Here is an 18,951-nt window from a genome sequence, read left to right on the forward strand (position 1 = left end):
TTCCACCCTCTAAAATATAAAGATTTAAGAAGTAAGCTAACACTGCTGGTGTCACAGGATGACTATCCCTTTGCTGAGCTTTCTGCAACAAAAGTCACAGGCTCGACAAAAATATGTCTGATGATCCCAACTAAGATGCCCAACATGGCTAAATAAAAAACATAGTGGTAAAATGCAGTTTTTGGCTTACATTTTTGAAACTAAAGCATTTAGAGCAAATCTGACATGAGATAAAAATTATTCATCAGGCTTATTTATACTATCTGCCCTGAAATTTCAGGCTTATCAAACAACCCATTATTGGGTTGCTGCCGCTGAATATGTAAATTTAAGGAAATCATTATAAGGGTAATCTTATACTATTAATTGTGATTTTAAAAATATTTTACATGAATTTAAAAACAACAGTAAATACAGGTGAGCGACACAGGCTCTTGAGAGTCTCTAGTTTTATACTAGATACCATAATAATTATTATGACCAAGTTTGCTTAAATTTGTCTCAGTAGTTCAGAGAAAATTTTTGTAAAAGATTACTAAAATTTACAAATAAATTACTTCGCTGTGGGCAGCTGGAAACTAACACAGAGGTCCAACTCTGAACAGTTAGGGCAAAATTGGACACAATATTCACACATTTTAATTTGTATCGTAATTAAATTTTTGACACATAATAGGTTTCTGACACAGAATAATTAGTCAAAGAACTTAGATTTTAATTTATATTCATTTTTTCTGCTTTTGTGCAATACACTATGCTGTTGTGTTTTTTGCAATTAATTAAAAAAAAATTGAAGAAATTTTCTGTTTAATTTCTGAAATCTGAAATGAGAAAAAAAATGGATTGTGATAAAATTTTTGACATAGTATAGGTTTCTGACAAAAACAAATGTCCAGATCTTACAAATCTATTGTGCAAAACTGTGCAATTAAAGATTTCTTCTTGAAACTTTTAGAAAATTTGAAGAAGAAAAATTGGAACCCCATAATTAAATAGGAACCCTCTGAAACCCCCCTTGGAGCAATAATCCCAACACTCACTACCAGTCTTTCATTTGTAGTATGGAACCTTGTAGTACAATGTCAGAGAGATCCATACACTTACACACTTGCAGATTTGTTGCATAACTGTACATATGTAGTTTAAAACTTTGGAATCTAAATTCTTCAGTTATAATAATTTATATAGTTACCCAAACCATACTAAAACTAGACCACTGGGCAAAAATAAACCAGTTCAATTACAGTTGTCATTGAAGTATCTTCCTAAAAGTTGTGTCTTCCATGGTATAAACAAGGGTTAATCATCGAGCATATTTGCTAATCACATTTGCTTGATATGTCCATGTTGATGTATGTTACGATATAAGAGGTAATGGAATCTTACAATTTATACTTTTTTTTATTATTGAGGACATGGATCGTGTTTTAATTGAAACAATGCATAGAACTAGTCTTCAGTAATCAGTATTTAAGCGTCTCCACTGTGTATTGCTCTGTTGAGTCAACTGACTTTAGTAGTTTATTCTTATGTGCACCAAATTTCCATGTTAGAATTCAATTCAGCAGGATTTGTGTAATATTGATTTTTTATCGTATATATTAATAATTGACCAAAATAATAACTGGACAATTTAGATGTTTTTGTATGTACTAAAATTTAAAATAACAGTATAGGATGAAGAATTTTGTCCTATATCTTTTTTAGTTGTTATCTTGTCTGTTTATTTTTCACTCTTGCCCATTTTTTAGTTGATCTAAACTTTTTATTTTGCTGAGTTGATCATCCTGCCTTCTTGTCAAATTTCATCCTTAGGGTAAGATAAAGTCAATTACCAGAGATATATCAGTTTTACACAGGAAATTTTCCTTTCTTTCACAATGTTCCTTGAGCACCATATTTAGGTATTTATATATCACAACTCTTTCAATATCCAACAATCCTTGTCAATTTATCGATCCTTTAAATAAACTTAGAAACCTGGAATCTGTTTCACAAAAAAACTTACAACCAAGATTTATTAATAGTATACTGAATTGTTCATGACTGATGAGCAATCTAAATCGTAAGATTTTTTGTTTAACAAACTCCTGATGTTCAGTGGTTGTTGTTTGTTGATGCGTTTCATAAATGTTTCTAGGATCTCGTTTTTTTATATAGATTAGACCGTTAATTTTCCTGTATGAATGGTTTTAAATTTGTCTTTTTTTGGGCTTTTTTATAAAGCTTGCTGTTCGATGCAGGATTTTTATTATAAGATGTTATTGGCTTTAAACATGCTGTCAATAACAGCGAGCACTCTCAGATCTGTGTCTTTATGTTGTCAGGTGTACAAGTACCCATCTTATACCGTTACATCAGACCAAGGTTAGGGTGAGGATTGGAATCCCACAAACATGTTTAACCCCTCCATATTCTGTATGTATTAGCCTGTCCCAAAGTCAGGTGCCTGTAATTAAGTGATTATCATTTGTTGCTGAGTTTCATTTTTGTTTTTAGTTGATTTTTCTGTACATTTATCATTTGAATCATTAACATTTGACATTTTGGCTTTTTAAAGCAGACTTTGAGTTATTTAACCTAGAACTCATTTCATAGCAATTTAACCCTTTTAAAGGGGCATAACTCTAAAACAGTTTAAGTGACACCACCAAAATTCAAACCCAGTGTTTTGTAGAAGTTTCAAACCATTTTGAGGAAGCAAACTTAAGTTAGAGAACAGAAACAAACTTTAGGACGTATGGACTTGTGAATGGACACACAGAAGTACAAGGATAAACATTTATGCCCCCTCTGCTAAAGCAGGTGCATAAAAACATATGTCCAGGTAAGTAATTATCAATTTACAGTGCTGAGAGGGTTATCAGTACCAACAAGGAAAATTAAAAAAACTTGGACACTATAAACTCTTAATATACACAAATAAGTTCATTTTTAATGTTTTTATTGTATTTCTAATTTGATAAACTTCATGTAATAAAAAAGTGATTTAAACATACCACATCTGACAATATATATTCACAAGCATTTTGTGTAGCAGACATACTGCATACCTGTTATCCATCCCAAATGTTGAAGGAGACTTCAAACTGGAACCTTATCTCATTGAATGATGTATCTCCCTCACAAAAACCATTCTCTTTCCTTTAACTCTCTAAAAGGTTCTTTGATAATTTTAAGCAATTTCTTCTATATGACCTTTCATTCTTAACAGGTGAAAGAAATAACATAATGTAAGGTATTTGATAATATTGTGACCAGAAATGTGTTTCTTTTCAACCATGAAATAATTGTTAAATGTGCTTTCTAAATTCAAATTCTCTTTAATACATGAAAATCTATGGCTCTTATCAGTTGAAATCTATTTTCTATTTATTTAACTTAAGAAATACAATTCTTTTGTGTAAAAGAAGCTGTCATGAAAAATGCACATTCTACGCTAAAGAAGAGCTTGAATTGGAATGATCTATCAGGTATTGGAAGGTTAACAGGTATGATACTATAATTTAGGCCAACATTCTTTCATTTTTAGATATGTAATAAACAATCCTTAAAAATAATTTGCAAGTATATATATATTAATCTTTTAATAAATTATCAAATAAAAATATTCTGGAAGGAATAATAGGCTTTATACAATGTATGTAATTTTGTTTCGTCTGAACAGGAAAATAAGAATTGAAAATATATTTGAAAAACTTATATGAGAGAGATTTCATTAAAATCCTCCAACTTCTTTGTTTTAACCCATTAATAAAAAAATGTTGGCCTCATTTGTGTGAACACCTGAGAAAATACAACTTGAATCCTACTTTTCAAAAATTAAAATAAGACTAGAAACACATTAATTTGGAATTTTTTAAAAATGAGATTTGACAAATAAAAAAAATGTGCTAATTAAACATTAAAATTTATTCCTTTCTAACACAACCAATGACAATTGAGTGAAGTTTAGTAAAAACAATGGTGAACTGAATGAATCATGACAGATGATCATCAACGTAAGTGCTATATTCAGATCAACATTCAATTCATAAATGATATGAAAAATAAGTCCTTTTTAAAATTGGACGAACTTTGTACTATTGCACTCAAGTCCTATTATTACATTAATGATTTCAAGAAATATAAATAACATAAACTGGTCAACAGAGTTTGATATTTAAGTAAATGTATAGTTCATGAAAATTTTAATTTAGATTATTATGGACATATTTTTTTTCAAACAACAGTCAAATTAGATAGAAGGTAATGAATATGTCAGGAACCAAGTGCTTAACATATTTTATTTTTATATTTATGGTGTTACTTTTTCAAAGGAGTTGGTAATCTTTGATATATTATATATTTACATATTCATTACATGTAGCTATTTTGACCATTGTCTTCTTTTTTTTGAATAACCTTTTTTTTATTTTTTTAAAACTTTTTTTTTTGGGGGGGGGGGGGTACTTCATTGACTGTTTCACATTACAGACATACATCTTCACACATTCAAACACAAAATTATGCAAATCTCATGAACTATACATAAAAATAATCATTTCTTAAAACCATTAATAAATAACAGGACTAGATACTTCATAAACATAAAAAATTCCACTCTAAACAAAATTCTGAAATCTGTTAGGAGGCCGACTATATAAAAATCTAATTGACACAAAAGGTTTTAAAATCAGATGTATTGTGCTAAACATGCTGAAACCAGTTTAACACAATAATCTGAATCCAAACCTCTTTCTGTACATGCTAACTATTTACATTTATAATAAAAACTATATCGAAGGCAAAAAAAATAAAAAAATAAAACAGTTAACAATATTATAAAAACATCTCATTTCCTACACATTATAAACCAGCTGTTACTGCCAAATCTTCGGTTTAAAAATTACTTAACAGTTTACTATAAATACATTTTAATCGTTGTCTCATTCAATGCACTGATTAAACTTGTAAGCTTCTCCACTTATGGAATTGGTTTTGTTCAAAGCTTATTTCCTGAGTGGTCAGGGTTTCACTTCATATCAAAAAATTTACCAGTTAATGTACTGTTAACATATTTATTTGTATAACACAATCTCTTGCATCCTATGAAATATACAGAATTCTGAAATCTAATTGAGATTCTGACTTAAACCTATCATTTAATACATTTTTCATATTGAGTATTAAATGCTTTTAAATTGCTAAAAATATCAGTGCTCTTTCATTTTTCAAATGGATTATGCTTAGGAAAACACCTGTAAGTCTGGTTTAGATTCAATCCTCACACTATCTAGATTCTACAAAACACATACAACATTTCTATTGCATACAAAAACTATTCCACTCGCATGGAATGTATAGAATCATTATCATAACATGTACATATATGTGTGTGTGTGAATATTACATTGCTGAGCATCAATTACAGTAGTTTAAATAAATACTTCCCATTATAAAATATAACTACAACAAATTCTAAATGCAGATAATGGACATTTGCATGGAGATTTTTTTATTTTTCTAAGATTTCATATTAACTTGTTTATTTCATTTGCTTGTAAACTCTCGATTGCATGACTGTCTGAAGTAAAACAAAATAAACTTAGTTACTCATTAACACCAGAGAAAACAATATATATGTTTTAATGATTTACTACTGCACCCATTAGATACCAAAATATACAAAAACAAAAACTGCATTCAAGGTTCTTACAATTCATTGCTTCATATTTCATCTTATAAAGTTTACAAATACTCTAATGATTTAAGGTTCTGATTAAATATGTAACAAGAAAGACCAACACAATGGTGAGAAAACAACTGTTTCTCCCGTTCAAATCATTCAAAGCTTATGTTAAGGCTAGTTTTAATTTGTTTTTATTACTTTTTATATTATATTGTTATATTGCTCGTAATGTAAAAGCCTTTACTTTTTGTTTTTGTTTTAAAAGTCTACAACTATTGTTTGTATAAATTAGTTCTTTAAAATATCTTCGATATAAATGACTTAAATTTGATAATAATGACTCCCCCAATTTGTACCTAAGATTGTTTATAATTATTTTCCTGCACTGCCAGTCACATTCCTTGCTCCAATATCTACCATCATTTCAAAGTGAACAGCCCCATCTAATTCCAACTTGTCATATTTAATATTTCTGGCATATGCTCTACATTCAATCATAAGTAGAGTCTGGACTTTAGGTGCCTTAAATTTAACCATGACTACTGGAGCGAGATATCCATCCTGGTTAAGGTATGGAAAATACTTGTATGCTAGTCCACCGTCTGGAAAATACTGGACTGGTCCAATGTTATCAACATCAGCTGGATTCTGTAAAACAAAAAATAAAGTCAGATAACAAATAGGAACACAATATGACCCCACTTCTTTCTATTCTGCAGATAGGGCTTACCATCACTGAAAAGGTTGATGACTAATTTAAAAGGCCTGTGCCTTCATGATAGTTGAAAATTTCAAGTTTGAAACATATAATCACTATCTTTTCTGTCCTTTATCATATTTAATATGCTTGATATGAAGTTAATTCATACATAGTTTTAATAAAATTGAGACATTAAATATTGCACCAAAGGTTTCCTTGTTCATCGTTGGTAACTGATGCAGAAGACTTTTTTACTTCAGTAGCAAGCACACTAGCATTGATGTTTGTTAACTTTGATACCAAATATGCTACTGTTTAATATTAGATTTTTTTTAAAAGCAACAGACTATTTATTACCTTGTTTTAAATACATATAATGGTAATTTTTTTTAAAAGTTTTTCCACCAAGTAGATCAAAATGACAATTTTCTACATGATGTGCATTTTTGGGTCAATCAGTGAATTATTTGTTTACAACAATTACTATCTAAAACATTTAAGTTGTTTAATGATCAAAATAAGTCATAGTGTAATGAACCTGTATATCTATCTCTATAATTCAGACAAAAAAGATACTTAATTTATGTAAATTAAAGACAGAGAGCAAACTGATTATTTCCACACTATGAATATCTAACTTGACCAACCTGTCCTGCACATTTTACTGTGACCATATAATCTTTGTACAAGCCTTTAATTGCTTCTGGAAGGGCAGCAGTATCATTCAGTTTGTCAGAGTAGGCCTCAGGCTGCCATCCGTAAACCTTCAGAAAAAAGAATAATATTTCAAATTAATGTTAACAAGTGAAACTGCAAGCTACTGCTCACTGATGATACCCCCCCCCGCAAGTGGATAATATTAATAGTGTAAAAATATGCAAGTGTTCGGTAAACAGGAAGTTGTCGAGTGATGAATCTGAAAACGCATCACACGGTATAGCTGACTTATATAAATCCTGAAACCAAATTTCAGAAATCCTTGTATTGTAGTTCCTGAGAAAAATGTGACGAAAATTTTTAACTTGGTTATCATGTGTAAAATCATACAAGTGTTCGGTAAACAGGAAGTTGTCGAGTGATGAATCTGAAAACGCATCACACGGTATAGCTGACTTATATAAATCCTGAAACCAAATTTCAGAAATCCTTGTATTGTAGTTCCTGAGAAAAATGTGACGAAAATTTTCAACTTGGCTATCATGTGTAAAATCAGACAAGTGTTCGGTAAACAGGAAGTTGTCAAGTGATGAATCTGAAAACGCATCACACGGTATGGCTGACATATATAAATGTTGATACCAAATTACAGAAAGGGTGGATGTGTAGTTCCTGAGAAAAATGTGACGAAAGTTTCATGGGACGGACTGACTGACAGACGGACTGACGGACGGACAGACAGAGGTAAAACAGTATACCCCCCCTTTTTTAATGTGGGGGTATAAAAAGATTTCAGTTTAGGCAAAACAATACAAGAAACTTAAGAATAGAGTGATTCCATAAACTCAAATGCCTCACTTGTTGAAAACATAGCAATAACACATGTAGCATCCTTTTTATAATATATTTTAGTCTAAGCTGATTCAAAGCCCTCATTTGGCATATATATATTGAACAGCTCATTTCATGTTGAACACTTGTACAACCAAGTTGATCTGTGGACATTCTCCACAGCATGCTTTATAAATTTTTTAATAAAGAAAACATGTTTACAAATGTTTTTATAAATTTGTGTTTGGGTTGTTAGACTTTTTGACTAAGGTTCTAGTTATACTGTTTTTGTATTATGAAATTCAACATGTACATTATATTTGGACATTTTTTCAAATAAAGTGATAACACAAATCTGCCACAAGTACATGTGCCTATCACTAGTTAGAAACCTCCCCAGTGATGATAACATAACTCTGCCACAAGTACATGTGCCTTTCTCTAGTAAGAAACCTCATGAGTGATGATAACATAACTGCCTCAAGTACATGTGCCCATCACTAGTTAGAAGCCTCTCGAGTGATGATAACATAACTCTGCCACAAGTACACATGCCTATCACTAGTTAGAAAAATCTCCAGTGATTATAACATAACTCTGCCACAAGTACATGTGCCTATCACTAGTAAGAAACCTCACGAGTGATGATAACATAACTGCCTCAAGTACATGTGCCTAGCTATCACTAGTAAGAAACCTCCCGAGTGATGATAACATAACTCTGCCACAAGTACATGTGCCTTTCTCTAGTAAAAAACCTCCCGAGTGATGATAACATAACTCTGCCACAAGTACATGTGCCTATCACCAGTTAGAAACCTCCCGAGTGATGATAACAACTCTGCCACAAGTACACATGTGTATCACTAGTTCATAAAAATCTCCAGTGATGATAACATAACTCTGCCACAAGTACATGTGCCCATCACTAGTTAGAAGCCTCTCGAGTGATGATAACATAACACTGCCACAAGTACATGTGCCCATCACTAGTTAGAAGCCTCTCAAGTGATGATAACATAACACTGCCACAAGTACATGTGCCCATTACTAGTAAGAAGCCTCTCGAGTGATGATAACATAACACTGCCACAAGTACATGTGCCTATCACTAGTTAGAAACCTCCCGAGTGATGATAACATAACACTGCCACAAGTACATGTGCCTATCACTAGTTAGAAACCTCCCGAGTGATGATAACATAACACTGCCACAAGTACATGTGCCTATCACTAGTTAGAAGCCTCTCGAGTGATGATAACATAACACTGCCACAAGTACATGTGCCCATCACTAGTTAGAAGCCTCTCAAGTGATGATAACATAACACTGCCACAAGTACATGTGCCCATCACTAGTAAGAAGCCTCTCGAGTGATGATAACATAACACTGCCACAAGTACATGTGCCTATCACTAGTTAGAAACCTCCCGAGTGATGATAACATAACACTGCCACAAGTACATGTGCCTATCACTAGTTAGAAACCTCCCGAGTGATGATAACATAACTCTGCCACAAGTACATGTGCCTATCACTAGTTAGAAACCTCCTGAGTGATGATAACATAACACTGCCACAAGTACATGTGCCTATCACTATTTAATAACCCTCTCGAGTGATGATAACATAACTCTGCCACAAGAGCATGTGCCTATCTCTAGTTATGAACCTCTCGAATGATTATATTTGGGGGTTTAGATTTTTTCTAAGACAAATATATTATAAATTTATTTGATAATTGAATTCTATACAATTTTCAATCTTTTTGAAATCTTACCTTGTTCAGTTTGATAAGCATACATGGTCTTCCTTCATCATATCCATACTTTGTTCCACTTGTGGGTGCACAATCTTTCAAGTCACTCCAATTGACTTTACAAGCCTTATCATGTGCTGAAGGATTTCTTGGAGAATTATCACCTGGGCAATCAATGGCACCTTCCTGGGTTCCAGTGTATGCTATAATTAAGTCAAACAAATGGTCGAATGCAATCATTAAAGAAAATATCTCATCAAAAATATTATCTTACTCTACATTCAGGGTTTCCGCTGGCGGTCGCCATTTTCGCAATTTGCGAAAAAATAATAATTGTGGCGATTAAAATTCGTCATTGGCGAAAGAAATATATATACGATTTATTTTCAGCCATCTTGTTTATTTACATTTTTTCGGGTTTCTCAGATTTTACCTGATCAGACGATATACTCGGAATTCACCTTGAACTCGTTTAGATTTTGACAGGAAATCAATAATCAACTGATTGCATTGTGTGATATCGACATCAAAGGACTAATTAATAAAGGTGTTAATTGTATTGTTGACATTATGATATGGTTAAATGGCGTCCGTCATTTTTCACAAAAGGATCTTTTATTAACTACTTTGCGACGCACGTGTTCGAAGTAAAGTTTTGACGTCTCCTCTTATAGTCCAGAAAAGAAAACTGTTGTTATGACGAAAATTTATTAAAATCAAGAAATATCTCCGATTTAAAACTTTATCCTTTGACTTTGATATCGATAATTGATTTTAAAGAGTACTTTAAAGTCGTTTGTGCGTTACGACATGTTTCAAGCATAGTTTTACGTCTCAACTTTTTCATTTACGATGGTCTAGACTGAAAGAAAACTGTCGTTATGAAGATATCTTTGCAAAAGATTGGGAACAACCCCTTGAAAGGGAGTCACCTTCAATGTATACACACACCTTTAGAACTGTACATCTTTCTTGTATTTTATGGTCAAAACATGTCCAAGAATTTTGTTATATTATGGGACTGATATCTTCATTATTATCAAAAGTAAGTGGCCCCCTCTATTAGAAATGTTGTTCAAAATACATATAAAAAGAAATTTCACCCTTTTAAAAAAAGTTCCGTTTTTTTAATAGTAAATGTTAAAAGTTTTTTCATTACAATTTACCTGTAACAATGTAGACTCTAAGATAAGTTTGAGAGAATAATCATAGACAACGATAGGACAAACTCATCTTATTTAGGGGGGGGATTAAACGAAAAATGTAACTTGGCGAAAAAAATTAACAAAGTGACGAAAAATATATTGTTTTGGCGAAAGAGGTGGCGAAAAAAATAATTGACCCAGGGGAAACCCTGACATTGTTTTGATGTCTACTTCACTAACTAATTTGAGAATATTCCAGTGTAGAACACAATCACATAATTTAACATAACCGTATCAAACTTGTAGAAAAGTCATCTATGTCGATTGTAGTAGCTTTCTCATATTACCATCATATGTACATTTTGTAGTAGCTTTCTCATATTAATTCAAGTTTACGGAAAGGATTCTATAGTGTCTTTATATCTGAGTATGTTGTAAAATAACTTGGTTAAAACACTCCAATACAGGGATGAGGTACCAGTTATTATACTTATGCACCAGTGTATGAAAACATGCCATCTAATATTGCAAAAAAAGTAGTTAATAATGATTTGGTGGTTCTAGTACATACTCCTCTAAAATCTAACACAAAAAAATCTTTAAATATGAATGGGCAAGTATGCCACAATGCTGACTTTATGTGTGACAGAATATAAGTTCCCCCATAATATTTGTTCTAAAGAACTTTTAGCATATAACAAAAGTTCCATTTGGAACTTTCCTGATATAATATTTTATCCATTGCTATAAGAAAATTTCCTTCTCAAAGGATAAAATATTACATAAGGAAAGTTCCCAATGGAACTTTATTCATATGTTTAAAGTTCTTTGGAATATTAGCATGATTAGTATGGACGTTTTATATTATAAAAGTACCAGGAATGTTTGCTATATATATGTATTATAAAAGTTCTAGGAATATTTGTTATATATATATGTATTATAAAAGTTCTAGGAATATTTGTTATATATATATGTATTATAAAAGTTCTAGGAATATTTGTTATATATATATGTATTATAAAAGTTCTAGGAATATTTGTTATATATATATGTATTATAAAAGTTCTAGGAATATTTGTTATATATATATGTATTATAAAAGTTCTAGGAATATTTGTTATATATATATGTATTATAAAAGTTCTAGGAATATTTGTTATATATATATGTATTATAAAAGTTCTAGGAATATTTGTTATATTAAAAAAGTTCTAGGAATATTTGTTATATTAAAAAAGTTCTAGGAATATTTCTTATATTAAAAAAGTTCCAGGCATATTGGAATATTGGCTATATTATAAATGTTCTAGGAATAGTTATCATGGTTATTAGATAATGAAAGTTCTAGAAATATTTATTATATGATCAAAGTTCTAGGAATATATACTACAATATCCAAAATTATTTCTAGCTACAAATGTATGGAAGACAAATTCCAATAATCAAGTACAGGCATTTTCATACCTTGTCTAGAATAAGAGCCATCGTTTAAATATGTAAAAAAAAATGTATTCCTCAGACTCCATTCTTTGTATGTACCACATGTACAGATAAATGTCATGTGAGGTGAACATTAATTAAGATGTAATCAGGTGTAAAAAAATCAAATGACACTCTTTCTTTTATATTATATTATTATAACAAATATTATGAGACAATAGTTCATAGAAAATATCTTATTAAGGTGGAATTGATATTATGTAATTTTTGTTCCAAAGAACTTTTGTTATCCATAGTTTGTTTCAGGGGGAACAAGTATTATGCGGAACAAATATATGTTCACATATGTACTTACGTTTGAAAAAGGTATCCAAATGGTCAATGTATTCCTGGTATGACTTAGGGTCATCAGTAAATCTTACTAATGTTGTTTTTAACCCTGGCATTGGTCTATAACCCAAAGCTAAAATGAATTTAAACTTGTGTTAATACAAAACTTGCCAAGTACAAGTGACAAATACACATGTTTTTATCTTTTATTTGAAATTGTTGTAAGGAACATTCTAGATACATTCTCAAGTGATACTATTTAACAGAATTATGAAATAATTTACATTTTTTGCTTTGAATTTTGCTTTGTTTATTTCATGCTCTACTAATATCATAATTTATAATTTTTTTATTTATAAGTTGTCTTTAAATGATGGACACACACTGTAGTCGTATATATGTATTATTTTAAGAAATGCATCAAACTAAATGCCATATCATGTTCTTACAAAAGACAAATTAAACCTGTGTATGAATAGTTGTAATGAAAAAACAAGTTTGTGGTAACCAGCTACTTAAAATGCATTTATCACTGGTACTATTTTTTAGCAGTTTGTTGTTTGTCTTATGTGCGACTTTCTATTTAATAATGAAAATGTCTTTTATGTGCGACTTTCTATTTAATAATGAAAATTTTAAAGATTGGACTCTGTAATACATTAACTTTAAATCATTATTGTTTACCTGGATTAGCTTTAAGAAGACTGTCTGCTCCTGTTAGTCGTGGTTCTTTATCATCAACCAGTTGGTAGAAGATAGCCAATGCAGCAGCAAAGAAACCAGAAAGACATATGTAGTAGATAACATAAAAGATTCCAATTCCAGCTGAAAAGAGAATTTAAAACTGACAATCAATATATTCATTTAAAAGTGGTTATTCAAATGGTCAACATCTTTTTCCATTTGATTTGCTAAAATACAATATTCCAGACACATTCATAATCTAACAGGCTATTATTTAAACTTACGATTTTTTTTAATTATGGAATATGCATAATTTCTTGAGCTTGAAATTTTTCCTTGTTTTCAAAATTCCAATAGGGAACATACTTTATATACTTGTATCAAAAAACAAGTTTTTGAGATGTTTCGGCCATTGGCCTTCTCCAGTTATTTATATTTCCTCACATCTACATGGCTAACATTACATTTCCATGTTTATTCTGTATTTTAATGTTCTGTGCTATGCACAACACCTTCTATTACAAAGAAAGTAGCCCATTTTCAATAGAATGTACTGTGTTGCACACAACACTATCTATACAAAAAACATTGTATGGAAAGTGTTGTGCACAGCTAAAACATTGTGATACAGAAGAAACATAGAATTTATCAGAAATTTCAAGTACAAGAAATTATGCAAATTCCATATAAATTAAAAATAATTCCAAGTTGAAATATTAGTTTGTTTTTTTCTATTATTTGATATTGTTCTATCTATAATGAAATAATCAACCTTATGGTAATGTATATGTTGTCTTCCATGTGGGACCCTAATTCATAACTCAGGATTGTTTAATTTGTCTTACTTGTATAAGAAAGTAGAAGTTGGCTCCACTATATCATAAAATCAATCTAACAGTTCAGATTTGCCTAAACTCAGTAATATAGTTACATGGTATTGTTGTATAACATTAAATGCTGTAACAAGACTTGGAAAACAGCATGCCTCAGTCATATTTTCTAACTTTTACAATTTTAGTGTGAACTACACAATATTGTCAATTATTTTACTTCCAAGTATTTTTTGTGGGAAAGGGGGGGGGGCTGTGTAGTTTGCTGTTTGGTGTGAGCCAAGGCTCTGTGTTGAAGGTCATACTTTAACCTTATAATGGTTTACTTATAACCAAGTATGACTTGGATGGAAACAGATGTCTCATTAGCACTCATACCACATCTTCTTATATCTACATTTTTGTACTTAAATATCTATTATCATGTTAATTTAATGGTTTCAGTTTGTAAATTGGAAAAAAAAACACTAATATAGATAGAAACAACCATAACTAACCAGGTGCTCCACAGGGCTCAGCTTTATACTACCGCAGAGGTCGAACCCTGAACAATTGAGGCAAGTAATGACACAACATTCAAGCAGAGGTCGAACCCTGAACAATTGGGGCAAGTAATGACACAACATTCAAGCTTGATACAGCTCAGAATTTGGATTGTGATCAAATTTTTGACATAACATAGGTTTCTGACACAAAACAGATGTCAAGATGTCTTACAAATCTATTGTGAAATTAAAGATTTTTTCTTCAAACTTTTCAAAAATTTGGAATTTGAGAAATTTTGAGAAAGAAATGAAAACTACTACTACCCCCCTTTTTTTGCAATTAGTCCAAAACCAGACATTTCTTTATACATAATTAACAAGTAGTGCAAGAGATGTTAACCCAAACATACCCAACATTGTATGTTAAATCTTTTTGAGTTACCTCCCTTACACTGCTTTTAAATTGTCCATTGATCAGGTAAAACTATTTTTCCCCTTAATTCCAAAACATTTTGAGCCAACTAAACTAAATGTGTCTTCGGACGACATGATAGCATTATATGACGCAAATTTTCGCAAATTTTTTTTTGCAGTCATATAAAAATCAGAATTAGGTGGGAATAATTTCAAGAAATAAATAGGGAGAGTGTCAATGGAACAGAGATGGTGCCCCTGCTTGAAAATCATATACAGTTAGGAACGGCAAAAGTGACACTACCAAAATTTGTATGTGCTCAGAGTTTTGTGGTTATAAATAAGTATTGTGTATATTAAAGTTACATAACATTTGGTTTAGGCAAAGTAAGTTAGAAAACAAAAACAGGAAAATTCAACATTTTTTCATTTGTTAAAGCGCACAACACTAGCACTGCTTAAAGCAACATCACCAAAAGTCAAACTTGATCTGTATTTAGTGGTAATAAGCATTGTGTTTAAGTTTTATAATATTTGGTTGAGGCAAACTACAGATAAAATCAGAAACAAAATATTCCGCAATTTTTATATTTGTAAAGGGGCATAATCGTACAACTTTTAATGTAACACCACCAAAATTCAATCCTGATCTATTTTTTGAGGTAATGAGCATTCCTTCATCAAAAATCCTAGATTTTCGTGATAACTTTATAAACCAGTTTTTTCTTCAAATATCAATTACTATCCACGTATAAAATATATATAGAGAAAGTTGAAAAATGAATAAAAAAAAACAAACAATTTGTTTATATGACAGCCAAACAAATTGACATTTATTTTACTAGGATACAATTTAATACTACTAACAAGCAAGCTCCAGTGTAATAAACAGTTCAGTAAATAAACATTACATTTTTCAAACAATGCAATTAATTCCTCCTAGACATACATTATAATTTATACAGTATATTAGCCCCTCCTGTCAATTCTGTACAATGAAGTTATGTAACTTTACATTAACACTGAGATAATGAATTACCTGGTCAGTACAACAATTACATCACATGCCCTGCAGTTCAAACCTAAAATTTATCTCAAATGCCAACATTCAAACCTTTTGTTCTCACACAAACAATTTATTATTACCATATCTATGTAATAATGTGATAAAATATCAAAATTTGATAATGTTACATCATGTTTTTAAGCTCTTTAAATAAAATCAGATGATTTTTCACCAATTTTTATTTTGTGAAATATCATCTGCAATATGATAAAAAAAAAATCCATTTTTTTTTACTTATTATATCCAATTAGTCTTTGCATCAGTCTAAAATTTTAACTACAAATATAATGATTTTTCTGTGAAATATTTTGGAATTTTTCACTTTGAATAGTTATTTTAGCACTTTGATGTCAAAATTGAAGTTAAATAATCTAACGGGTGACGAACCACACTGACTACCCATCATGGTATGGGGGCCTTGCATGGTCCATTTCAATATACTATTGTTATGTCATTGTGATCTTACAATATATTTTTTTTATTTTTAAATAAAAATACAAGAAGTCATTAAAACTTGGCCAGAAAGTTACGACTATGATTGTTCAAAGATTAGAAACAAACTGATAACATTTTATAACATGCACAAGTATCATACATGTACTCTCATAAAGGCAGCACCCATATCATGTATTAAATGTTGAGGAACTTGAGTTTTTTCTACTCAAAATAATAATTAATAACTACTATATATGTTTGAATAAAAAGAGCCATACAGATATTTTGGAAACTAAACCTACTCCATCTGAACAGTATTTTTCTTCATTCAAATAGTGTTGAGGCTTGATGGATTATTTCTAGTTCTAGTTCATGTAGTTGAAGTATATATATTTTAAATTTCAAATTACTACTCAAATTATGTTGGATATTAAATCAACTCCACAAGCATAACCAGCCAAATAAGTATATTGGCTTTCTTGATTGCTAACAAAAGCTTCTGGTACTTGTAATTTAAATTTATCTGTTCTGGAAGTTGTCAATAGATGTCTTATTACCTACAAAATTGTTTCAATTCCTATAAAAAAAAATTGCCTCACAAACTTAACTAGTCATGCACTGGTGGACAACACTTTTTTTACAATATTATAACCTCACTGCTGATCAACTTGTCAGGTTAAGTATGTCAACCCATCAAATGGGGGATAGTTCCATAAAAGAGATGAAGTGACATTTTCAGAGTTTACCTTGTTTTTGGTAAATGGCAAATGTTCAGAGAACATGCACCAAAAGTTTGAAGTCCTAAGCTGATATACAAAAAAGACAAAACTGTAGATTTAAGGAAATTATTTGGACCTTATACATGTACATCCAAGCAATTTTCGTATTTAATAAATTAAGATTCATAATTTTTGAAGCATCATGTTTTATAATATGCATTTCAAATTTTTGTAACATTCATTATCTGCTATGTACATATTTCATATTAAAACATTTAAAAAAGAAAATTGGTATGTATTAAAATTTCAGGTTTCAGTTTAACAAACCCCATATAGGTTAAATAACAAATAATTGTTTGTATTCATTATTTAAATAAATTGGATTGAAATATGTAGATTAAAATTTTTGTTCTTTTTCATCAGAATAGCAGAATGCTTTCAAATTTGCAAGAAAATACGAAAATTAGCTAGACATTAGTGACAATTAATTAAGCTTCAAAATTGTTTGTGCCTAAGACAATTAAAGCCAATCGCAAACGAACTCCACAAAATTTGTTTCAAACATGTACATGTTGTTTTATACGAATAAGAAAACAATGAAGGGGACAAATACATGTTGCATAAAACTGAAAGAATTCCTCATTAGTGATATTGTGAATAACAAATTTACAAAATGTCATGAACAACTAAACATGTATTTCGAAATGTATCAACTTTTATGTTCATTGATATTGTGTACACATCTCATGTATTAATCACATGAAAGTTTCTTTTGACATACAATTTTTACCTTTCTTTGACCTTTTGTGGTTCACTCTAGGTAAAATTAACTGTTCAAGGTGACCTATTTGAAGATGTCCTATCAAACATTTTGTCCAATAAGGGCATAATTAACAATTGTCTGTATGATCACAAAAAAATATCTGTGATATGAACATATATTTAAACTGATATTTTTTTGAGTTCATCAAAGAAATGCATGGGCATGCATATGATAATCAATCATTTTGTTTTTACCCCAATTGTGCCCCAAAGCAAGGACGATTTTATAAAGGTCAGAACCAAAGTTATATTTTGGTTGTAGTAAATATTAAAATTTTATCATTCAGGGGTTTAAATATTTATAATTTTTACATGAGAAGACGTAACATTATTGAATGTTTAAGAAAAACAACGAAACCGGCATTTTCAATGCAAAATGCCGAAAGCCGAAAGGTGCCAAGAGGTTTCGCATAGATCTGCAAGGTAATCCAATAATCAGACAACATACCCCAGCTTTTTGCACCGCGACCCATGACAGTTCCATCTTCTGTGTTACAAAAGAACTTTCCACAGGCCCTGGCTTTGTCGCCAATAGACTCTTTTCCTTTATCCGCCATGGTGTCCTTGCTGCTCAAGATGCCAAAATACTACTGAAGCCCCGGATGTAACATTTGTACATTACCCACGTGACATTTGACGTAAACTTATTCATTGCGAAATATTCCTTTACGCGCCCTCTGTCGGCTCGTCGTCGAGAAGAACGCGAAGTAATAGCTTTTAGAAAAGCTTGCCGTTTTTATAAGATTTTATATTGTATTCTGTTGAAAGATTGTTTTTTGTCGAGCCTGCGATTTTGATAGCGATCCTTCATTCCGTCGTCGACAGCGTCTACAAATATTCACTCTGTGGTTACAGTTTTTTTAAATTTTCTATAATTCTTAAAGAGGGTGGTAAAGGGGGTTTGCTTGCACGAAAAAACGTGAAATAAGACATAATTTCACGTTGAACGTGAAATAATT

The 18,951-nt window shown here is 30.8% G+C and overlaps 1 protein-coding gene across 1 annotated transcript; it reads right to left on the reverse strand.

Moving 5' to 3' along the window:
- Positions 1 to 5,612: 5,612 nt before the first annotated feature.
- LOC143067040 (putative sodium/potassium-transporting ATPase subunit beta-3) lies at positions 5,613 to 18,634 on the reverse strand. The gene is made up of 6 exons (XM_076240005.1): positions 18,441 to 18,634; positions 13,222 to 13,362; positions 12,563 to 12,670; positions 9,641 to 9,822; positions 7,019 to 7,135; positions 5,613 to 6,319 (listed from the first exon to the last, which is right to left on the reverse strand). The coding sequence occupies exons 1-6, from the start codon at positions 18,547 to 18,549 to the stop codon at positions 6,044 to 6,046; spliced, it is 933 nt and encodes a 310-aa protein (XP_076096120.1). The 5' UTR covers positions 18,550 to 18,634; the 3' UTR covers positions 5,613 to 6,043.
- Positions 18,635 to 18,951: the final 317 nt, after the last annotated feature.

The sequence above is a fragment of the Mytilus galloprovincialis genome, chromosome 3 (assembly GCF_965363235.1).
Source record: "Mytilus galloprovincialis chromosome 3, xbMytGall1.hap1.1, whole genome shotgun sequence".
NCBI lineage: Eukaryota > Metazoa > Mollusca > Bivalvia > Mytilida > Mytilidae > Mytilus > Mytilus galloprovincialis.

What these genes read in the sequence shown, in the direction of transcription:
- LOC143067040 (XM_076240005.1), bottom strand. Translation starts at nt 18,549, where the DNA reads ATGGCGGATAAAGGAAAAGAGTCTATTGGCGACAAAGCCAGGGCCTGT. An exon ending in TCTTCTTAAAGCTAATCCAG is followed by an intron (nt 12,671 to 13,221) that starts GTAAACAATAAT and finishes AATTCATTTTAG; the next exon opens with CTTTGGGTTATAGACCAATG. An exon ending in TGCTTATCAAACTGAACAAG is followed by an intron (nt 7,136 to 9,640) that starts GTAAGATTTCAA and finishes TTTTTTCTGAAG; the next exon opens with GTTTACGGATGGCAGCCTGA.